The 25,378-nt window shown below is 36.9% G+C and overlaps 3 protein-coding genes across 7 annotated transcripts in view; 1 reads left to right on the forward strand and 2 right to left on the reverse strand.

Moving 5' to 3' along the window:
- The window catches only part of galnt14 (UDP-N-acetyl-alpha-D-galactosamine:polypeptide N-acetylgalactosaminyltransferase 14 (GalNAc-T14)), a 94,542-nt gene extending 88,999 nt beyond the window's left edge, over positions 1-5,543 (reverse strand). The window contains exon 1 of one of the 2 annotated variants that reach the window (XM_082148250.1): positions 5,460-5,543. The gene's annotated coding sequence lies outside the window, so the exon portion shown is untranslated. The remainder of the gene's footprint in view (positions 1-5,459) is intronic. The other variant, XM_082148251.1, reaches the window with a different exon arrangement.
- On the forward strand, positions 4,011-16,461 carry angel2 (angel homolog 2). Of its 4 annotated transcripts, none has more exons than XR_014200361.1 (10): positions 5,620-5,795; positions 6,368-6,852; positions 6,946-7,172; positions 7,806-7,875; positions 8,006-8,427; positions 8,908-9,016; positions 9,823-9,862; positions 10,025-10,191; positions 10,487-12,607; positions 12,686-16,461. XR_014200361.1 is itself a non-coding variant. In XM_082148246.1 (9 exons), exons 1-9 carry the CDS (start codon positions 4,309-4,311, stop codon positions 10,636-10,638), a joined length of 1,680 nt encoding a protein of 559 aa, XP_082004372.1. In that variant the 5' UTR covers positions 4,011-4,308; the 3' UTR covers positions 10,639-16,461. The 4 variants fall into 4 exon arrangements, 2 of the variants coding, with proteins under 2 accessions (XP_082004372.1, XP_082004371.1); XR_014200362.1 differs by having other exon boundaries at positions 10,487-11,768; positions 11,820-16,461; XM_082148246.1 differs by lacking the exon at positions 5,620-5,795 and adding an exon at positions 4,011-4,316 and having other exon boundaries at positions 10,487-16,461.
- vash2 (vasohibin 2) overlaps positions 14,328-25,378 on the reverse strand; it is a 29,362-nt gene continuing 18,311 nt past the window's right edge. The window contains exon 7 of the mRNA XM_082148267.1: positions 14,328-17,547. Coding sequence (XP_082004393.1) covers positions 17,478-17,547 — 70 coding nt within the window. The 3' untranslated portion in view covers positions 14,328-17,477. The remainder of the gene's footprint in view (positions 17,548-25,378) is intronic.

Below are 25,378 nucleotides of genomic sequence, written 5' to 3' on the forward strand. Positions count from 1 at the left end.
GTAAGGTAATTATACTTTAATTCAAGTCACATTTTACACTCCAGCTTGATCCTATTAAAGAGTGAGATGGCAATGGCCTTTGCTCGCTAAACTACTAATCTGCATCTACGCCTGCCACCTGATGTTTCGCGTAAAGACTGAATCGTAATAAACCTCCGGGCCCTCAAAACCACACAACGACAGAAAGGCAGGTTCAAACGGTGTTCTGTTACGTTACACACATACAGACTGAAATTAATTTCATCATAACTGTAATGAGAGCACTGAACATTGAAGAGGAGAATGATGAGTAACCGCTATTAAGTACAGTAGCTGTGTTAATCATAATGTGTCATTATGTGTTTATTGGTGGAAAAATGAATGAGTTTGAGTTTTTAAAATATTGCAAAATATTGGATGTTTCATTCCTGTGGCATCCTATATACACTTTTGCAGTGCACTGTTGGTGCTCTAAAAAAGAGCATATCTTTATTGAGAATCATTGCTCAGTGACCTTTTCCACATACTGTCCTTGGGGAAGGAAAGAATTGAAAATGCATTTCACACATCATACTAAATTTATGCAAGATCTCCGTCTACTTTGACCCATTTTACCGTGGCACTTCTTGAGCCTTCTGCCTCACGGTTATCTGCAGATGTTAATATTTGATGTATGTGTGTGGTCAGAAGGACCAAGGTGAACCTCAAAACTGCTGAGGCTGACAAGTGTTATAAAAGAAGCTGTTAATTTTTCATCCCTGGGTTTTTGCATGATAATAATGATTGGAGGGGTTTGCATGAAAATGTTAAAGCAGAACTAAAAATAATGAATCCTTTCTGAGACGTCGCAATAAGAAAAATAAATAAAAATCAGCTCATTTGAACAAAATGTTGCAGTTTGTCTGTCTCCTAATTATAGTCTTTCTCCCAGTATTACCTCCAATTACAGCATAACACCTCCTCTTCTAGCATCTCTTGCTGTGTCAACACGTTTTTTACGCCAAATTACACCTACCACCCAACCAATTTATATTTAGTCAATGAAGACATTTCAGTGTACTTATTTGTTTATTTACTTGTCGGTTTGACAGCCTCTCCAAATAATGATTTTAAAGAAATGTTCTCATAAAACTGGCATTTATGCAGCAAATGCACAGAGCAATATGAGCTAATGGAGTGTGTCGGTGGGTAAGGTCATGCTGCAAGGCAGATGGCTGGAGAGTTTTGATCAGCAGCCTTATTAAAGGTAACAAAAAGGTCTGGATTTGTGGGACCGTGACTGCATTGTTTTTGGGAAATTCTGATGCTCACATTAGCCAGCAATATCGTAAATATGGACCACAAGTTAATCCGTAGGTGTACGAGTTTGATTAATCTTTGTGTTCAGCTCTGTTTTCGGACATCTGCCTCATCCAGGAGGGTGACGAGTCTGCATACAGACAAGAGGTCGAATAACTGGCTGTCTGGGGCAGTCATAATAACAAGCTCAACACACACAAAACAGTGGAGATAGTGGACTTCAGGAGGAAGAGGAACACCCCAGCACTCCCTCCACTCACCATCAAGAACAGCACTGTGGAAGCAGTGGAGTCATTCAGGTTTCTGGGCACTGCCATCTCACTGAAGTGGGACAATCATAGTGGGACTCCATAATGAAAATGGCCCAGGCCCAGTTGTACTTCCTTCACCAGCTGAGGAATTTCAACCTGCCATAGGAGCTTCTAAAACAGTTCTACTCAGCCATCATTGAGTCTGTCCTGTGTTTATCTAACTTCTATAGCTGTCTGGTTAGGTTCACGCACCAAATCAGACACCAGGAGACTACAAGGACTATTGGTGCCCCCCTTCCCAGCCTCCAGGACCTGTACTCTTCCAGAGTGAGGAAAGGAGCAGGTAAAATCATCACAGACTCCACTCACCCCGGCCACAACCTTGAACTGTTGCCATCCGCACGGCGCCTCAGAGGCACTAGAACATCTAGACACAGGAACAGTTTCTTCTTAACGGCTATTTCTCTCTTGAACAGTTCAATGCAACTTTGTTGTGCAACATCCTATTTATTCATATTATATTCACAATACTGTAAATATGTACATTATCCATAAATGTTTATTCTGGCTATGGGGGTGGTGGTGGCGCAGTGGATAAGACACATGCCTTTGGTGTGAGAGACCCGGGTTCGAATCCACTGTGAGACACCAATGTGTCCCTGAGCAAGACACTTAACCCCTAGTTGCTCCAGAGGCGTGCGACCTCTGACATATATAGCAATTGTAAGTCGCTCTGGATAAAAGCGTCAGCTAAATGAATAAATGTAAATGTAAATGTAAATGTAAATCTATTTGTGTCTATATACTTTTTTATATTTTTTATTCTTAAATGTTATGCGTTATGGGCAAGGTAAATTCCTTACAAGCACACTTAGCAATAAAGCTCTTTCTGATTTTGATAACCCTGGGTTTTAAAGACCTGCTCCAGAGACCTTCTATACTTCTAAAATCCTAAAAAAAAAAGTCGTTTTGAATCAGACAACCAATCATTAACCGCCCAAGTTGTTTAACTTATTAAATAATCATATGCATTATACAGTTGCAAAAACTCTCACGCTTAGTCTAAAGGTGATGATACACAGGGCAACTTTTTGAGCAATATTGCTGGGCAATGTTGCCGTCAACGGGCAACCAGATGAGACACAGGGCCCACGACCGATCTAAATTATCCAGATAGAAATGTATTGCCCATTTTCAATGGGAAAGTGCCCAAGCAACAATCGCTCGGCAAGATTGCCCAGCAACATTGCTCAAAAAGTTGCCCTGTGTGTCATCACCTTTAGACTTACTTAGACTTAGACTAAGAAAACTTTAATGTCCCCAAGAGGCAATTTGTTGCACAGTACAGGCATATTGACACATAAACACAAATCTTATCCACATGCACAATGTCATAAATAAAATAATAAAACTACTTCACATTGCTTCACATTTATTCTCCAGTCAACCCCTCCCCACACCTTATTTGATTGGGTTATCGCCATGGGAATGAATTAGTTTTTTGCTCGGTTGGTTCTACCTTAGGGTTTCTCTACGACCAGAAGGGAGCAGCTTGAACTCCACTGCAAGTGAATGGGTTGTATCCATGCAAACCTTGTCTGCCTTCTGTGCCAATCTGGTCAGATATAGTTGGTACAGGTCTACCTGTTGTTTACAATTTTCCCCAATTTGTTCCTATGGGTGATTTTTGAATGTCCATACCAGCATACAATACAGTAGGAGAGAATACTCTCAATAAAGGACTTTAATACTCTCAAGATCCATTTAATTAGTGTTGAATTTAGCTGGAAGTTGTCCCTAAGTCTGTTTGCTCAAATTTGTGGGTGGATTGTATTGAATGCTGATGAAAATTCTGCAAATAAAACGCAAGCATGTGTTTTACAACCCTCCAGGTGTGCATAAAGATCATTTAAAAGCACTACAATGGCATCGTCCGTCCCACTCCCAAATCTGTAGGCAAACTGTAGAGGGTCACGATCACGAGGGCACATTCATTAAAAAAACAGACGTGCATGGATAAATAATTTATAATAAATAATTCAATATTCCAAAAATTATGATTTCATGATGACTTTAATTTATAATTGGAGTAATAAATACATACTATTATATTTGCTGTATGTTTCAGGAAACTTACACTAGAGCAGATATACATAGCAACATTTACACATTAATTATTAAACAGGATGCGTGTCTTTGGCTAACCTGACAGAACAGTACGAACAGAGTGAAATATGAAACATGATAACCGAGGATTCTGTTTACCCTGGCTTAAGAATAACCAAAGTTGACCATCTCAATTCTGAAGAGGCAATTTGTTTATTGAGTAGCCTAGTAGAGTGAATGGAGTTTGACCCGGGATCTACAATACAAGAGTGACGTCTAGTGGTTACAACATTTGTTCACACAATACATTTATATAAACCTATTGAACCCATATTAATTCTTTTGGACCCGCAAATAATAGGTAGCGTACAAATATTTTGTCTTGATAGGATAATATATATTATAATTTAACATATACTCTATGAGTCTCAAATTACTAGCATAAATAAATAAATATTTAGAAAAGGCCAAACGTTCGAGATGTTTTGTAACAACAGCACGAAACCATGCGTTCAGAGAAGACAGACATAGAGACCAGAGAAGACAGACAGGGAGACAAGAGACGACAAGCTGAGCATTCCACTGGGACACCGACAACAATCATTTAATATCTGGATGGATCGAGAGTTCCGCGGTGTGTTTATCGACACTGCTGCATAGTTTTATCTGTAAAATGCACCGGTAAGTGAAACGCTATTTCCACTGCTACAGTGGACGTTTACTTAACGTTATATATGCGGCGCAAATCTTAATGAATAGGCCTATTCTAACGATCAAGCCTTGATTTAACGGCAGTTCCATGCCCAGGGTTATTGTCAGTCTGCTCAAAAACAATCAGATGTCTACATTTACTGTAACTAACAAATTTGCTTGTGGAGGACCGACCGTTCTTGTGTTTTGTCACATAATGCTTTCCGTCATGACTAGTTCGAGTCTGAATCCTTTCCGCGAATCGATTCTTTCGATCTTTTTTTTTTTTAACATTCCAAAACATCAAAGCATTAAGGCAATACAGATAAACATGGAAGGAAACAAACAAACAAACAAACAAACAAAAAAGACAAAAAGATACACAGATACAGATTTGTTGCCAGGGTAAAAAAATAAAAAATAAATAAACAACAACAATGTAATACATTTACACATTAAGAGGACAAAAAGGATGAATATAGAGATAGTTTTCTCTGCTTTCTGATTAGCAGAGATTTGGATACTTTCCTTATAGGCTACTTGTCTAGATCATCTTTGAATAGAGAAAAAAAAAGAGCTTTAGAGCCAGTAAAGTTTTGTTTATGGACTTAAAATATATGGCTAGTAAGAAACACAAATTAATTATGTAATATTTCCCTATTCTCTTCTTTTTTGAGTAGTCAAACAATCCAATGAAAACCTCTTTAAAACAGAAAGAAAAGTCACTTACAAAATAAGATTGTATACACAATACATTAATAACAAATCTGACCAAAATTACTGTGTGTGTGTGTGTTGCGCGGATCTGGCACAGAACTTACGAAGGACTGGGTTTTGCTATCTGGGTATTTAGTTTATCTAGCCCACATCTTGTTTGTTTGTCTTTATTAATTGCAATTTCTAAGTATGTAAGTGGTGTCATCATCAGCCAGCTGGCTAATAATAGTTTGTCTATTGTCAATTGTAATACTTTGTAAACTACTACTGGAAATAAGCAGAGCTAAAAAATGAGAGGCAAGCAAGAATAAGCATGTCTAACTCCACGTGACAAAGTGAATATTGGTAAATATAATTTAATAGCACTATTATTATTTCTATGTCCTGATGGCTCTACAAACTGCTTTAGTTACTTACTTTTCGCGCCGTCACTCAAATCATCGGTGCACTCCATTCAAGCGTCGGTTAATTCACTTAAAGTTAGGTTCTGGTTCTCGGCTGATGGTAATTCATAGAAAAGATCCGACTCATAAGAACGATTCATTCACGAGTTTCGGACATGGCTGGTGACGTCATATTCAAACGCCATCATCTGTGTTTTGTTGTGTTAGCATGTTACAACAGCTAGACGTCTTTTCCACAATAGTTTTCGGGTTTCACTCATGTTGCTAAAAAGAGTCGTTTTACGATAAGAGGACGTTACATGCCTCGACACACTAATTCTAATTATGTCAGACCAGGAATACCTCCAAAGTAAGTTCATAATATGGATTGTGAGTTTTGACTGTCGATGACTATCAAAAGCAAAACGGCATGATACTATTATCTATTTTAACATTTTAATATATTAACATAATTATGGAGGGTTTTAACAGACTAAATAAAAATTAGTATGTGATGAAATTATTAAATATATCATGGGAAGTTTCGATAAATAAATGTATGTATGAAATGTATATCATGTAGTAAATTAGGTCATTTTTATTTATTTGTAACGTTACATACAGTTCATGATGCTCATTTATTGACTGCATTTGCATAGTTTAACTGTGGATTTTTTTAATATAGCCTAACTATTGTAACCACAGGTAAAAGCATGAGTGACTCTTGATTTAGTTTCTAACTATGATATTAGAAAAAATAGTAGCATAAACACATTTACAATACAAACCATAACTTAGTAAAAAGTCTTATTTATAATGATTCTACAATATTTCAGGCAAAGTAACTTCAGTTAGTGTAATTGTTTTATAGTAAAACCATGGTAAATATTTCTAAAAGTTTGCTCTGTGGTATAATAAATGAGGTTTTTTTTCTTCTTGCAGTCATCCCATGTTTGGCCGGTACCTGAGCACAGTGGGCTTTCCACCAGCTCAGACCGTTTACAACCACTGGAGACACTGGTATCAGCCTAGTCATTTATGGTGGACACAACCACCTCACCGGCAGCATCCCTCTTCCTCCTTCAGCACTGTCAGACACCTCTCCAACAGGCCCCCGAGACCTCCGGATCCGTACAACTGGAGTTCCTGGAGGCGATCTGAAATATTGCCACAAACTCAACCCAGACGAGGCCTTCACTTTTCTGCATTTCTGATGGACCGCTCTGAACGGGAGCCACCTCCTAAGAGGAGGAAGAGTGCGGATGGAAGGCCGGCAGGGGAAAGAGCTCAACGCTCACCTGAATGTATATCTCCAAAGGGCAGCAGGAGTCCAAAAGGAAGTCCTGAATGGCTACGCAATGTAACCGGCATTCCAGTGCCTCCTGGGAAATTTCCTTCAAGTCCAGAGAGGACGGAAGCCACACCAGGTGAATGATTTGGATGCTCATTTTAATTCATATTGATGTATTGGTATGTTGTTGTGCATAAAAAGCCAAATCCATAATCTTTTTACTTCACAGAGTTGAAGAGACACTGGGAGGATCTTTCTCAACTTTGTAATGCTGCATCTGCGAAAGGGGGGGAACAAAAACGGCCATTTGATTTTTCTGTGATGTCCTACAATATCCTCTCGCAAGACCTGCTCTGTGATAACACGTACCTTTACAGGCACTGTAATCCTCCCGTTCTGGATTGGCGCCATAGGTTTTCAAACATCATCAAAGAGCTGGAACAACACAGTGCTGATGTAAGTGAATGGGCCTTTCTTGAAATAATCATTTGTTCGAATATTTTTGTTATTTCTGCTTATTTAGGTAAAATTGCTGGATTAAATTTTCTGGCCTTTTGTGTTTAATACCGTACATTGTTACCAGTCACACATGACTACTAAAATGCCATTCAGAACTCTCTGACTGGCTTGAACTCTTTGCCAGCAAATTTCTAACTTTAGAGTGTACAAACATTATACATGGTAAAGCCTTTTATGTTATTTTTATGTAATGGTAGGGATACACGGATACACAGATATTAAAATTCCGGCTAATATCAATAAGCCGTTCATGTTATGACTGATAACGGTAAAATTAAAACGGTAAAAAAAAAAATTAAATGGTTAAAATTCTATACTATTTTCTCTAAATAAATTTAAATGAAAACACTAAAAACTCAATTATTTTAAATGCAGGAGAAAATTAGGTGCTATAATGTGCAGTATGACAAACATATATTTTAAGATTTGTTAAGGATTACATTTAGCAGAGTTATTAAAAAGACTAACTTTAATGAGTGTTAGATGCCTAACGATGCTTTGTTTTTATATTCAGTGGACAAGAATGGATGATTTTCTTTAAAATGTCTGCAATCACTTTTTTTTTTATAGATAATGTGCCTGCAGGAGGTGCAAGAGGACCACTATAAACAACAAATCAAACCCTCGCTAGAATCTTTAGGTACTTGCTTTACTTCCTTGATGTCTCTTTCCTGTGATGGCAAAGCTTGATATAAAAATCGACTTTATTTAATAAATAGTGAGGAATAGGACTTAATTTTTAACGCAGCAATTCTCTGCCCTTAAAACAGGCTACCATTGTGAATACAAACGGAGAACGGGACTTAAGCCTGACGGCTGTGCTGTGGTCTTCAAACGTGAGCGCTTCTCTTTGGTCTCCTTTCATCCTGTGGAGTATTTCCGGCGTGGCATCCCTCTCCTGGACCGTGATAACGTGGGCCTGATTGTTCTGCTGCAACCCATTGACCCCCATAGCTCTCTCACCAACATCTGTGTGGCCAACACACATTTACTGTACAACCCTAGACGCGGGGACATTAAACTGGCCCAGCTGGCTATGCTGCTGGCAGAGATAAGCCGGGTGGCCCAGTTACCTGACAGCAGCGTTTGTCCTGTGCTGCTCTGTGGGGATTTTAACTCCATTCCCTGGTCTCCCCTGTATCGCTTTATTAAGGACAGCAGACTGTACTATGATGGCATAACCATTGGGAAGGTAGAGAATCTTGGGGCATTTCCTTGCTTTTTATGTTTTCAGATTATGGCTGCGTCTGAAATCGCATACTCTCTTGAGTAGGTACTTAATTTGAATAAGTAATTACTTCACGACCACGAAAAAGTACGTTCTAAATAGTATGAGTGTGTTATCTGGACGTACTACATTCGCCATGATGTCATTATCATGTGACCTACCAGCGTCAGCACGTCGCTTCATCTCCATTCATAAATCCCCTCCCATGGCATCATGGGATAGTAAAGTGTCCATCGTATACACACTTCAGAATCTCGCCAGAAGAACTAGGTTATCAGGGGGCTTTTTGTCTACTCTTTTACGAGTACTGTAAATTTGAACGTATTTCTTTTGTCACATACTGTTTTTTACCATACTACTATATGGTAGGGATTAGGGAAGTATGCGATTTCGGATGCAGCCAAAGTTTTGGCATCTCTTACATTTTCTGACTTGATTTTGCAGGTGTCAGGACAGGAGGAGATCCCAAGAGGGCAGCGTATTCTGACTGTGCCAATTTGGCCCAAAAGTCTGGGCATCTCTCAGCAGTGCCAGTACGAAAGCCAAACAACAGGTCACCTTTCAGCCCTTATTACATATAATATAATGTAAAGAGATATTAATAATTTCCAAGAACATTTGAAAACTGTTACAACAAACATTATGTTCCACAGTGTATTTTAAATGTTATTTCTAATGACCACTGTAAAAACAGTAATATTTTGAAATATTATTACTGTTTTAAAAAGATCTTTTCTATTAAAAAAGAACAGCATTTATTTGGAATAGAAATATTTTATAACAATGTAAATGGCTTAACTTGCACTTTTGATCAATTTAATGCATCCTTGCTGGATAAGAGTAATAATTTATTTATAAAAAATATATATACAAAAATATCAAACAAAGTGGCATGTGAAAATAAATGATGCTAGACCTTTTCTCAAAAAACAAACACTTCCATTTTAGTCATTTTTGCAGTGAATTTTAACTAGTTGGTGTCGTTGAAAAAAGATTTTTAATGCATGTATTCTGTAATTTAGGGCAACTGATGTTTTAATCTAGTGTCCACACCAAATACATCCAAATATGTCTCCAATATATCTATTGTTTAATTATTTAAACTTTAGGCAAATGCCTCTTACTTTATATATATATATATATATACATATATATATACATACTTTATTTGGCTTAACCTAAGTGTCCAAATACTTTTTGGGCCCACTGTATGCACTTTGAAAGCAACTTTTACATTTAGTCTTACTATACATAGTAAGCAGTAATATTGATTTAAACAGAGGCAGTTCCAGCTATAATGCATTCTGGAATAGCTTTAAATGTGCAGCTGCTAACATTTAGTTTGAATTATTTTCACAGATTCTGATTTGAAGGATTTGGAGCAAACAGAACTGGATTGGTAAATATAAATCCCAATATATCTCTACAGTGCCTTGCTTGATTCACTCATATAAACCCTTGCCCCTAGTTTCTGTAGCAGCAAATTTGACAGCTCCTGTGATGTCTTTTCTTAAATGTTTTTAACAGTAATCGTTCTTCTCTCGTGTGATCTGTTTTGTAGTTTCACCGAGCCCAGCATAGAGCACGGTTTAAAGCTGACCTCAGCGTACTCCCACTATCTTAAAGAGAGCGGTCAATCTGAGATCACCACATGTCACTCACGTACAGCCATCACTGTCGATTACATCTTCTACTCCGCAGCTCTGGGGGATGAGATGGCTCAAGCAGGTTTGACCATTACATCACTGTTATCTTTCCTAGGAAATACTCAGTTGTAGTTTAATGTAACATTTAATTCAGATGATTTATTACTACAGCTATTGTGTTTGCTGTCGCCACATGAATATGTATATCATCAAAGTAGAAGCTGATGCCACTAGACTATCAATGTAAATGTTACATCACCACTCCTGTGGTCATGTGACCCGTGATGCTGCAGTTTGCTGCAGTGCAGTACATTCAACTGCAAAATTTCGGCTGCTGCTGGTTACCATAGTGTTTTTTTCCCCCCTTACTTACCCAGAATGCAGTGTGCCACCAGAGAAGGGTCTGCAGCTGCTGGGCAGGTTAGCCCTGGTGGGGAAAGATGAACTCCATGAGGTTAATGGCCTTCCCAACCAGCATAACTCCTCTGACCACCTGCCGCTTTTGACACGCTTCCGTCTACACCCTTGAGCTGATGGCTGACAGAACGAAAAGTGTTTGTGATGATCCTACAGCCTTTAAATCCTTTTGTGGCCAGAAGATAAATTGTTTAACAAACTCACAGTACAATGTAAACCGTTTTTTTTAACACCAGCAAAGAAATGATTCACAGATTCTCTTAAAGGAATAGTTCACTTAAAATTTTTAATTGTCATCATTTACTCACCCTCAAGTTGTTTCAAACCTGTATGAATGTCTGTCTTCTGTTGAACACAAAATAAGGGCCAAACAGTTGATGGGCCCCATTAACTTCCATGGTATTTGTTCCCCTCATAATATGGAAGTCAATGGGGTCCATCAACTGTCCGGTAACCGACATTTTTTAAAATATCTTCTTTTGTGTTCAGCAGAAGAAAGAAATTCATACAAGTTTGGAACAACTTGAGGGTGAGTAAATGATGACAGAATTTTAATTTTAAATTTTATTCCTTTAAGACTGTCTGTAACAATCTTGAAGCAGAAGTGGAACCTGTCTATAAGTTGTGAGCATAGATACCTGATTTTTCCAGTTAATTATGGGGACATTCATACTACGGCCAATAAATTAGGGATGTTTTATTGTGAATTATGGCAGCTTTGATACTAAGCGAGTCATTTCATGAAGATTTTAATATTTACAAGGTATCTCTGTTTCAGACCTGCATCGTATTAAAGATTATTTAAAAAAAGGAAAAATAAAAAAATGATTTTATCTTAAAGCTGTTGAAGTATTAATGTAGTGTTGTATTGCTGTTCATTTTTTGATATTATATTTGATATATTGTTTTATGTATATGTATGTATATATATATATATATATATATATATAAACAATTTTTATCCAAAGCGACTTCTATTGCATTCATGATGCACATTTGATCAGTTTTTGCTTTCCCTGGGAATCGAACCCATGACCTTGGTGTTGCTAGTGCTTTGCTCTACTTTGAGCAACAGGAAGAGAAAATAGAAGCAAATATTCTGTTTTCTTTTTAATTTTATATACATTCTTAAAGTTATTTTATTGTGTTTTGCCATATTTTTCTATTAAAATGTCTATATAGTTCTACATTATTATTTGTATAGTTATTTACATTAGTTATTTTAGTATACTAGTTATTTTAGTTAAACTAAATGAAAATTATGCATTGGCAACTAGCTGAAATAAAATAAAGTTTTTGTATTATTTCAGTTAATTTTTATTTTATGTTTAGCTAACTATTATAACCCTGCAAATTAGACTTGCAAAAACTCTTGATTTTAGACTGGCCCCTTTCTCTGATTCTCAGATTCAAAACTAAAACCCAGAGCATCATGAACAAACTTGATCCCAGTTCTCGGAATTTGTAATACATCACAAGTAAGCTTATTGTGCTATATGCACGCTACATGCATATAGCGTGTAATTTTTATTTACAGATATAGAATGCCACATGTTTTATATCTATTAAGACTCTTTAAGACTGACAAGATGAGAAACTAGATGCAGTTTCTGTGATATATTATTCCAAAACTGGAAATTTCACTAATTATAGTGAGCATCAATAGCCTACTGGTACATGAGAATCTTTTGACAAAATCAAATCAACTCGGGAAAGTTACATTAAGATCATTCCTTCCTTCCGAAAAATATGAGATAATATTTGTGTGAGGAAGCTAGCAGCACTTTCTTCATCTTTCCAAAGTGATACTGTTGGCTCTCCTATCAGTGAAATATGCAGAAACTTTGTCAATTCCAAAAATAATTCTTGCATGACTGTGCAAATCAAATTTTCATTACAGCTCAAAAAATATATTCTGAAAGCGAAGGTAAAACTATTTCTGCATTATTAAAATCCAGATGATAAGACGTTGAGATTCAGCCGAGTGTTCTTTGGGTTGTTTTCTCTAGGAGTGAGACAATGGTGGGTGTTCTAGGAGTCCTTTTATCCTGGGAGAAGAGATGAGAAATGAAGGATTTTTGGTAAATCCGCCGCGGCTCTATTCCTGTGTGTGACGCTGTCTTAGTAAGAAGATTAATGCAGGCATATTCCCTCTGCAGAAAGACTTCACTCAGGCTGGGTTCTGTAACTGTGTGGCTGTGAGATTCAGGGCAACTCAAGTTACATCACCTGGTTTAATCTCAAATCTTCTCTTTTGCAAGAGCAGCTCCTTGGTTAACAGAGAGAAAGAGCAACCAAAACCGCTGAATATTCAGACGGGAGTGGAGCGAGAGATTTAACCCTCTGGCATTGTTCATTTGGGGGTCACAATTGTGTTGTTACCGGTCAAAAGTGACCGAACACCTAAAATTAAACTTTTTTTTTATTTTAAGTCAAATCAATGTAATATATTTTTGTTCAATAATATTTTGAATTTTTGGAGAGAATTTCATGGTACTAATGAATATTTATGCAATAACTAAAAAAATATATTTTGTATTACTTTTCAATTAAAGCAGTTTCTCATGATAAAATAGAGACAATGCCTTTACAATCCAGTTTTTGAAGACAGATTTCTGCCATCTGGTGGGAGTAAAAAAAAAGAAAAGCTAATGCCACTACATTGCTTTATGGCTTTATATAAAAAGGCTTATACATTCTCTAGTTGATTTTAGACATAAATACTTATATTTATCAAGTTGTGGATTTGGATATATAGCCTACTTATATTCTCAAAGACTACTTTTTGCCATGATTTTTTATTTATAAAAAATTTTAATGCTGATTTTAAGTGTCAGTTTTGTATTTCAGTCAAACCCGAACACAAAGAAAGACGTTTTGTTACACATAACATCAAAATTCAATAACATTTTTACAAAAATGAAAGGAATGCTTTATCAGAGTTTAATCAACCTGTTTTCAACCTAGTCTACTATTTTAGTCTTTGGTCTCAATTTTGCCATATTGTTACAGCCACACCAGGTAATGTGTGTTTGTGTGTGTGTCTGTTTTGTACTTTTGATGTTTTAGAGTGTAAGCTCTTCTGTGGGGTCCATTTTTTAAAAACTACATTGTGGCTGAATTGTAGATTGTACATGAAAAAAAATTCTCTATTTTTGCGTATTTCCCATTCATTTCCTATGGGGGTCATTTTTGACAGCGAACAAAACAAGTGCGACTATTTTTATTTTTTATTTTTACAATTGAGCTTTTTCTAATCAAGTACATCATTTGTGTGTGTGTGTGTGTGTGGTCACATAGCGAATGCCACAAAGGTAACAGAGTTTCGTACCATTCCGATGAAGTAGTGATTTTTTTTAAATTTCATAACTTTAGTTTTTTTCGGTCCAAAATGACCGAACAACACCTTAGGGTTAAGACCTTACAAAACCAGACTTCTATGCTAAGTAAGGCATAATGCACATTCAGCCGATCATTATCACAAAATAAACCAGTTTATTATACGGCTACTCAATAAAATACATGAACATGAAATATTAAAATCATTTTGGAACCTTAACTGTATATTATCTCAAAGCTTCTGCTAAGGACAAAACAATCCATTACAGCCATGCAAGTAATAAAATGAACACTGCTATATTACAGTATTAATACTTATGCCTGATATTATTTTCAATACTGATCAAAAACATGAAAATATGGTAAGTCTATTCCTCACAGTCTTGCTTTCATCCCTGTCATGGCGCTGCTCTGAATAAGGTCTAATCTAGAGAGCCATAAATAAGCACAGAGAACCGTGAATCCGACTTACAGAAAAACATAGTTTTATTAAAACATGCTACAGAGGATTAATAAAATTACATGTTTCCTCGTGGGGAAATGGAGGTGACTCAGAAACACAAATTTATGACAGAAAAAGATAGATGGTGCAAGCTGTGGTAAGGCTTAGGAAAAATGTGTGTAAAACAAATTGAGGGTCAATTGAATTTTATAAAGTCCTTTTTTAGGCTGTAGCCTACATTTAAGATATATTACAGAAACATGAGGACAAGTTTGAGGTGAGGTCTTCAAAATAGAGAAAGTCATTAACATTCTTTGAGAAAATGTTTTGATTAAACTATTTGTCAGTCATCAAAATTGATTGTATTTTCAGACAAGACTGCATTTAAGACATGGAAACAAAAATTCCACAAAAGCATTTGTAATCTCATGAATATTAATTTCACCTTTCTTTTTTTGGCAATGCTTACCATTAAACATGTATCTTAATTGAGATTAATTCAGTTCATAATCATTGTGCTACAGAAAAGTCACTTTAATGTGCTCTTTACTCATAAAAAACGTCAATGCTAGAATAATTGAATTTTAAAATATGGGTAAAATGTCTTAGCACCTTTAAGGGGAGACCATTGCATTTCCTTAAAACCAGAAACCCATTTTCAAACAACTAATACTTGTTTTATGTCTGCCATAAAAAGGTTTTCACTCACAATTTCACACGCATCTGATCAGTTACCAAACAAGTTATAAATGATCGAAATCTGTAACAATGTAATGTTCTTCACGTTCTTCCAATAAGCAGCAGACCGCTTCTCTCCCATAAAGGGTCTGAGCAGTTCAACATGATACATTTGATATGTCATTGAAACTCGTGACCTTTCATCTTCATGTGACTGAGAAGAAACCCTCAGCCTTAATGGGATAGTTCACCCACTATCCAGGATACAAGGATAGTTCAAATTGTTTTGTTCCAACCCTGTATGAGTTTCTTTCTTCTGTTGAACACAGATATTTTGTAAAAAGTTTGTTGGTATTCAGAGAGTCGAAGGTAGCCATTGACTTCTATAGTATTTTTTTTGTTCCTACCATGGAAGTCAATGGGTGCCGTCAACAGTCTGGTTACCAACATTCTTCAAAATATATTTTGTGTTCAACAGAAGAAAGAAACTCATACAGGTTTGGAACAACTTGAGGGCGAGTAAATGATGACAACATTTTCCTATTTGGGTGAACTATCCCTTTAAGGATGAGTTTGACATACTCAGTGGTCTGGCACTTGTGTGGTTCAATAGCTTTTGATAGAAAGCTGGTACCAATTACAAGGCAGAATGAGCTATAATGTGGTAGTTTGGTCAACAGCACCCAATAAACAAGATCAGAGAGGAACGGCTCACACAACCCAAAAATGAGTAACAATGTCACTGCTACAACTTTAAAAACAGGTCTGATGTCAAGAAGGACGGATCCGCAGACCTTTTCCATGTGCATAGCTTATTCTCACGAGGTGGGAAAGTTTGAAGTGATATGCTGTTGATAAAGAGATGATATTTTGCGTATACTTGAGTGAACATAGTAAAAGGTGATTTATAATACGGTTAGAACCTACAGAGCCCCTAAAGGGACATGGTGATGGACAAAATTGGAGATGGGAGGAAAAATGTAATTCAATGTTTTTGCATTTCCTCGCAAAACAGTTGTGCTCTCTTCCCTCAAGAAACTTTGCTAACTTCGCTAGCAAAACTTCACTAATACTTTGTTGGCAAAAGCATCAAAATAGAGTTTTTCTTCCAACTTCTTCTTATAATAATTCTATTTCAATGCTTTTGTATTCACCCGAGAAACCGTCAAAAAAACGTTTACAGTCTCTTGCAAGTTTTTTGCATTCCCTAATAAACTTTGCACTTCGCTAGCAATCAAAATATAGTTTTTCTTCCCACTTCATATAATAATAATTCTATTTCAATGCTTTTGCATTTGCCCGAGAAACTTTCCCCTTGCAAAACTTTTGCGTTTGTGGCAAAAGTATTTTGTTCCCCAAGAAACTTTGTTCGCTAACAAAAGCATTGAAATGTAGTTGTTTCCTCCCACTTCATATTATTTCCATCACCAGTTTTGCGTTCGCTCAAAGCAAAGTTTCTCAGGGGCATGGCAAAAACCTTATTATATTTAAAATATATTTTTTTCAATCACCATGTTCCTTTAGGGGCTCCGTAATAACCCACTTATCTGCATAACTTATATTCATTAGCCAAGCTGATAAGGCTTATAACTATGCCACTGCAAAAAAAGAAATATATTTATTTTTCTAACAAATGTGTGGGAATTTAAGGATTATTTGCAACGGATGGTTGCAACCTTCACAACCTTCAACCTTCACACCTCTGAGAGATTTTGTTTAAAAAAATAAAATGAAATGAAACATCATACCCCAAAACACTGTACTGGTTAAACAACCGGTAAAAACAAGAACGATTTTTTTTTTTAAATAATACAAAACATTTAAAAACTATTTCTATTATCATGTCCATTCCATACATATTACCGGAGTGTTTGTGACTGTGTATAGGTAACAACAACAACAAAAAAAGAAGTAAATTGGATTGAATACAGTTCTTGTGAGCAGAATGGGAAGCTCTCTGATGCTCTGGTCCCTTGCGTATTTGCGCCTCTGGCAAAAAAAAGCTTCTGTCTTCTCCAACAAAAGGGACAGTCAGTCTCCAAAACTACCACCACTATAGCAAGAGGCACCGAGGTTTTCATCTCTCTGCCAAACACAATCCATTCACACTCCAGCTCTCAATGCTAGTGAAGATTCAGTCCGAAAATACAGCTCCCCCTCACATTTTCCATGTATGCTTGAATATTTGTTTTGTCTTCTAAAATGCTTGACGATAATTTGGGTAAAACATTCTTTAGCAAAGCTGATTTTGGTTCCTACTTAAAATTTCCACTAATAAAAATATGCTATGGCTGGAAAAGGAACATTTCAAAATCAAGATTTTTTTTGAATCTCTTTTAAATTTGAGAAGGGCACCTACCCAGTTTTCCTCTAACACGGAAGTACAACTATAAATATGTCTAATATACTGTACAGTTGACAATGTGCATTAAATAGTGTTTAAAAACATCATGGGTGGAGGGAGGACGTGTGGAGGATAAAGCTGTAGTGTCTCAGATGCGGATCTGGTAGCCATCACTGAGAGTGCTGAGCTCTGCTGGCTTTCTGTCCAGTGCTGCTGGCCTGCAAATAAACATGTTTATGTTAGTTTCATTTTAGAGATTATTGTTGCATAATGACACATATGGCATATCTTTTGGTTCATGGATTAGTTGTTTTAGAGCAGACTCAACCATCTCTGTAAAAAGAGAGTGTAAAAAGACAAAAAAAATATATGAAATATAAATATAAAAAATGTGAGACTAATATACTTCTGTTTATCATATCTGATGTGTGTGGTGATGAATGAATAAAATGAATGATGTGAATAAAAGCCTAAATTAAATCTGTTCATCATATAAAGTGATTGTGTCTCTTTAGAAAATATGGACTAAACCGCTCAATTGATATGGATTAGTTTTACGATCTCTTTATGAACCTTTTAAAATTTCAAAGTGGTAGTTGCGTAGCTGTCAATGGAGGGAAAGAAAACCCAGATTTCATCAAAAAGATCTTCATTTGTGTTCAGAAGATGAATGGAAGTCTTACGGGTTTGGAACAACAATGAGGGTAAGAATTTTCATTTTTGCGTAAACTAACCATTTAATATATTTTAAAATGAAATGTACTCCTGTGATGGCAAAGCTGAATTTTCAGCATCATTACTTCAGTCTTCAGTGTCACATGATCCTTCAGAAATGATTCTAATATGCTGATTTTGTGCATTTATTTAAAATAGAAATATTTTTACTTTCATTATAAATATCATTATAAATTTGCAGAGAATTACAGACCTATCTCTCTCCTACCATTCATTGCGAAGACACTTGAAAGAGCTGTTTTCAACCAAGTAACATCCTTCTTGTCTCTGAACAACCAGCTGGGTGTCAACCAATCCGGTTTCAAGAAAGGGCATTCAACTGAGACTGCATTACTGTCGGTTACAGAAGCCCTAAGGATCGCAAAAGCTGCTTCCAAATCTTCAGTTCTCATTCTCCTGGATCTGTCTGCTGCCTTCAACACTGTGAATCATCAGATCCTTCTGTCCACCCTCTCATCACTGGGCATGACAGGAACTTCACTCCACTGGAAGTAATCTCCAACTAGATTAAATTCGCATCTCTTCAGCCAGGCATTCTTATAATCCTACAGTTCAAACTACAATCCGGCCTCTAGCTCATAAATGCCAGAGGAGAACTGGCCCCCGACTGAGCCTGGGTTCTCCCAAGGTTTTTTTTCTCCATTAGGTCACTTGATGGAGTTTTTCGGTTCCTTGCCACTGTTGCCTTTGGCTTGCTCAGTTGGGGATATTTTGGGGATACTTAATTTAATTTTATCAATCAATAAATTCCTCTTGAAAAAAACTTTGTTGTATTATTTTAATTTAATACTGTGAAGCTGCTTTGATACAATCTGTATTGTGAAAAGCGCTATACAAATAAACTTGACTTGACTGGTTCGAGTCCTATCTCACAGGTAGGTCCTTCAGGGTCGCATGGAGAGGTGAGACATCCAAAGCTCATCAACTGACCACAGGGGTTCCTCAGGGTTCAGTTCTTGGACCCCTCCTCTTCTCAATCTACACCACATCACTGGGACACATCATACAGGGACATGGTTTCTCCTACCACTGCTATGCTGATGACACAAAGCTCTTCCTCTCATTTCAACCAGATGATCCCACAGTAGATCTCAAGCTGTCTGGCGGACATCTCGACATGGATGAAGGAACCTGGCAAAGACTGAGCTTCTCGTCCTCCCTGCCAATCCATCTCTACAACACAACTTCACTATCCAGCTAGATTCATCATCAATCACCCCATCAAGGTCGGTCAGAAATCTTGGAGTAATATTGGAGGACCACAGATCACATTTCAAAGACAACTCGATCATGCAGGTTTGCACTGCACAACATCAGGAAGATCAGGCCTTTCCTAACTGAGCATGCAACACAACTTTTCATCCAGGCCCTGGTCATCTCTAGGCTTGACTACTGCAATGCTCTTCTGGCTGGACTTCCATCATGTGCAACTAAACCTCTACAAATGATTCAGAATGCTGCAGCTCGTCTCGTCTTCAAGGAGCCCAAGAGGGCCCATGTCACTCTTCTGTTCATCTCTTTGCACTGGCTACCACTCGCCGCTCGCATCAAGCTCAAGGCATTGATGCTTGCTTACAGATCTATCACAGGCTCAGCTCCCTCTATTCACTCAGTCCTACGAGTCTACATCCCTACCAGAAGCCTACGATCAGTCAACGAGTGACGTCTCGTGGTTCCACCACAGAAAGCCACAAAAGTCACTTTCCAGAACATTCTCATTCACAGTTCGAATTCACAGAATTCACAGAATGCTCTCCCCACCCTCATCCGGAATACAGAATCCCTGGCAACTTTCAAAAGACAGCTGAAAACCCATCTCTTCCATGAGCACTTAACCTCATAAAAAAAAAAAATCCTTTTTCCTTTAAATCCTCGCTTATCGGGCTTATGCTACTCTGAACAATGCTTGAACTTCGTATTCTGAGCACTTCTTGCATTGTTTCTTGCCTCTTCATGATGACTCGCTTAATTTAGTCCTAATTTGTAAGTCGCTTTGGACAAAAGCGTCCGCTAAATGACTAAATGTAAAATGTCTTTACTGTCACTTTTGAGCAATTTAACACATCCTTGCTAAATAAATGTATTAATTAAAGGAAAAATCGTACTGACCCCAAAAGTTTGAACAGTGGTCTGAAAACACTAAGTAATAAAAATATTAAGGCCACAATCTTACATTAAAATGTTTTTATCATAGTAAATTCATCCTTCCATTTGAAGATAATAGTCCCTGACAAATAAACCTACATAGTTTACTTTTACTAGTAACTGACATTAGACATAATATGACCAGCTAATTTCTTTTTTTCACCGACAACTGTCTTTCTTACACCAAAAAGTGAATTAATACAAGTCGCCACCTTGGAATTATAAAGTTCTATCTGCATTCTGAGCGATTTTGTGATATTGAGCTTTCATTTTTTTTGCATTCCATTCCAAACTTTTGGTTTTCTAAATAAAAAGTTACAAAATGTACACAACATTAAAATGTTAAGCACCAGAATAGAAATATGTGAATAGCTAAATTTTGCCCAAAATTTCAGATAGAACCGTATAATTTCAAGATGATGAAATATTGAAAATTTTAAGTGCTTTTACATGAATGCAAGCTGTGGACCAGAACTAACCGTTACATTGGTCTAGTTTAAATCTCACTTGATCTTTCCCACGAGTTTGTTTCCTAAGATAAATCACAATAATGTTCAACCTCCACCTTCAGTCCTGCTGAGAACACAGTGTTGCTGAAGAACCAAGCGCTTCATCACAGACCTCCAGCACAGCAGTAACTGTTGTTGCCTTTAAAGGTCCATCACATTCTCTCTTCCACCATTCACTTTTATGCTACTACTCTTGTGAAATAATCAATAAGCCTCCATGTTCTTTTGACTGATGCTGGTTATTTGAAGCAGGTGCTTCAGCGTCAGGCGATCAATCGCACAGCAGTGACGAGGCAGATCCTCTACGCTCCAGCTCTACATTTTACAATTCCTTCCTTCATAACAGACTAAGAATTAATGTTTCTTAGGCAACAAATAAAACACACATCAGTGTTACCAAACAAATGTAAATTGATTAGTCACTGTAGTCACCACGACAACAATAGCTGTGACTAGTCAAAACAAACAAACTTTTATAACTCAACCCTACGGCACAAAGCTATAGTTATTTGTTAATCATCAGTCTAGTTAGGCCAATGTTCGAAATATATAATTATATAGCTTATTTTTCACAACGCACTACTTTTTTGACATGAAAACTGAAGAACAACCTTCAGCAAGATTATCACATTCTGAACAGTCCAAACTCTGTGGGTACAAGATGTACAAAGGCATTGAAAATGTTTGTCCGCATTTTATGTGGACATCTGAGGACGACTGAAAGGGGGAGACGGAGGAGGCGGGGGTGAGCCTGTAGACAAGCAAACATCCTGTGTGTTAGAAATAGCCCTGAGTGGAGATAATGCACTTTGACAGTGAGGGGACTCAGGAAAAGGGCAGGAGCAGATCTGTTGTACCAGAGCAAAATTTAATTTTCCCTGTGGAATTTCCCGTTTACTCAACAGACTTCATGTGGAAAGTCTGGAGAGAATCAGATGCATATTTTCATCTTATATTCTGGGCATTTCAAATCTTATTTAATTAGAGATACAGATACAGGAATAGTATATTATAGTATAGTTTATTATACTGATAATATATTCACTTTATCTATTTTGTAAACGCAAGTTACAGATCTTATTGTGAATGGTTCATCCATGTACTGTATATTTCCTTTTAATCAGATAATCAATTTTTAATCAATGCCCGAATCGGATTTTCCAGTGAAAATGACGGACTTTTCTCTGATGGCTATTCCGCCCCTTTCTGATAATCGACTACAAGCTCACATTCAGATCTGCGTCCATCCAATAAACTACTGTTGCAGAGAACCAAGACTTCGCCCTACATATTATTTACATTTTTTTTTGCTAATCTGTCTCACTCAGATGTACGTCGCAAAATGGAAGAAATCCAATATGGAAGAAATCCTGTCGATACTTCCATTTTATAGCAACATTAAAGAAATATTAAAATAAGACCTAAAATTTTAATTCTCTCATTATTTACTCACTTTCATGTTGTTGCAAAGCCATACACTGTTATTTCCTCCATAGAACACAAAAGTACACCAAAAGTATCTTGCCAATACAGTTCAACAACAGTTTTACACAATTAAGAACTTTTAGGAAATCTAGGTTTGTTCCACAAACAAATTTATCATATGGTTTCAGTAAACTTCATATAGACTACTATATAGACATATATATATATTGTCCCTTTGGAGTTTCGACAGCAGTGGACACTATAGTTACTTGAAAAGAGTTACATGACGTTACATCTAAATGAGTTACATAAAAAAGTTTAGAGAAAAACAGTAAATAAGTAAATAATAAATCTGAGAAAAAATTTTCATAATAATGTGACTTCTTTTCCAAATAATATTTCAGACACAATTCTTTTTTTAAATAATAATAATTATAAATATATATATATATATATGTTTTTTTGTTTGTTTTTTTTACAATATAAGTTGGGTCTTTGTACAAGAAACTATGTCTTTTAAATTTTAGGATGGGGTTCCCTTGCATGAGGATGATCATATTTGGAAGTCGGTGGCATCTAAAAGACTGAAAACCCCTGTCATATGGGACAAAATACACAGAATACAGGTTTGGAACAACATGAGGGTGAGTAAATAATGATGACACAATATACATTTTTGGGTGAACTATCACTTTAAGAGGTGTATTTGTATAAGAGGTGTTGTATTTGTATAAGATGTTTCCTTTTGAGAGCTTCAGGGACTGCATGTGGCAGGTTTTATCACAGTGGCAACACTTCATAATCATCAACTGCAGAACTGAGGGGGTTCATTGGAGAGCAGATTCATTTCGTAACTTCATAATTCTTTCCACTGTAAGGGAATTAACAAACTCATCTGCCAAGAGATGCGTGTGCTGTGCAGTTCTTCTGTGTAATTGAGGGTGATGCTGACGTTAAATGGGTGGTGTGTTTCAGCAGCTGAAATGTGTGGGGTTCAGTAATTAACATCTCAGAGCATGTGACAGGAAGGTGCTGGAAGGAAACAGCAAAAATAGCTTCGATCGGGAAGCAGGAGGACCACAGATCTGAAGTCTAACCTTTGGTATCATTTCATGGCATGTCATCTGAGAGGTGCATTAGATTGGCTAAATAATTACAGCATTGTAATACACAACAATCAAGAGTTCTTTTTTAGACTGACAACAGCAGCGCTTCAATGCAAGCGATTAAACAAAACTCATGGGCTCAAGCTAGAACACAGAGGGGACGTTGCTGTGGTATTTTTAAATTGCTTAACGCAAACAAATGAGCATCTTTGACAATCATTATCTTGCATCCTTTTAAGACATATCACTTATTTGAGCACTTAAGTAAAAAAGTTTTGATTTAATTCATTTCATTTAGGGTGTCAATCCTAAAAAGGTACATTTATACCAAATACAACAAAAACACCCAAATCTACATAACTGAAAATAGTACTAAGACTTGAATCGGAATTTTTTTTTTTCTGAATCTGTTCATTTACATGAACCATCTTTAAAGGGGTCATATAATGCCATTTTTGTACAAGCTAGGGTCTAAATTAAAAGTTTGTATAAAAATTCTCATTAGTATTGTAAGAAAACACTCATTTTACCTGGTCAAAAACAGCTCTGTTTTCAGCACGCCGTTTAAGTGCATGTGTCTTTAAATGATAATGAGCTTTGCTCACCCCGCCCCTCTGTTCTGTGCGTACACAGTTTGTAATAATAACACAATAACCATAACGCGTTGTTCATTATAAACGTGGGATTATGAATTATATTGAGAACGTCGTATATAGAAAACATGCCGTAATGTCGTAAAAATAAACCACTGGATGGATTTTTATCATTTTATGATGGTTGTGTACAGGCACTGCCAACACACATTTCAGTACAATCAACTTGTAAAAGTGCATGTACCATTATATGACCCCTTTAATGAACCGATTCACTTGAATCAACTGGGCTTTCCATCACTACATATGATCATTAGACCATATATCAAGACGAACTGATTAACTAAAATGGAAAGTCAGATTGGTTCAATATTTTGTGTGGATTCCTATTGAAATTACTGGAATTTGCCTGCGAAAATTCGCTGACAAATTGTAAATGTGACCGCGCCATTAGTTACTAAAGCACACACAAACTAAAGCACACCGGCTTTAACATAATCCATTGCATCAGAGGATAAAGTTACATCATCAGACGCTGAGCTCTGAAATGCTAAAACACAACAGGACCTGCTGATTATCACTGTATGCTCATATGGAAGGATTATTCATGGGTTCATTTGAGCGTGACATGTCAGTGAGGCCCGCATCCACCACAGCTGTTGCATTGGACTCACATCCTATTAGAGTGAGTGCCAACCCAGTGTAATGCCTGAGGGCAGTTGTACTGACAGGAGAGGGCGTTTAAAATGCCACTTTGCTTAAATAACTAGTCCTAACTCCCTGCGCTACATCTTTTTTCCACAGCTTAGGGATCCCTTTGTGTTTATGTCTTGCTAAAACAGCCACTTCTTTTTAGAGAGGAAGCTTTGCTATCTATCACTGTCACATTTTATGACTCTGCTCCTAGTAGATACAGAGCACTGCCAATATTTCCCAGGGGCTTATTTCCTCAACACCACAAACAAAAGCAGCTCGAGTTCTCCCTTGTAAGGTGATCAGCAGTGCTAAAAGGGGTTTTCTGGACCACTCAGCTTGATAAAAGAGTTTATCCGCTAGTACTTGTACCGTGCTGCTATAGAGACATTAAAGTCAACTGCCTGGACGAGAAGAACGGGGTCGTGCTTTGGAAACATGAGACCCTGCAAACCGTATGCTGCTAGAGGAGATTAGTCAATGAATTACCACCAGCTGTTTCGCAGCGTCACCATCACAACTCTAATGAGAACGCACCGGGTTAAGGCCACTGCATGAACATGAAACATGAGCAGACAATGTGTCATCTTCAGTAACCTTAGTGACTGCTACAAAAGCTTACGAAGCGTCTACAAATGTCAAGGAGTGTTCACACTGAATGCGATTTGAAGTGGAAAAGTGTCAAAATTACTTATTTTCAAAGAAGAGTTGGAATTTTGTTGTAAAATATACACTGGGAGGGAACATGAAGAATCATTTCCACACATGAGTAAAGATCTTGACCAAAAAATGATGCACCTCTTGATGGAAATAAATGTTGTGATGTTATTTCTATCAAGAGGT

The sequence above is a fragment of the Leuciscus leuciscus genome, assembly GCF_965113295.1.
Source record: "Leuciscus leuciscus genome assembly, chromosome: 19".
NCBI lineage: Eukaryota > Metazoa > Chordata > Actinopteri > Cypriniformes > Leuciscidae > Leuciscus > Leuciscus leuciscus.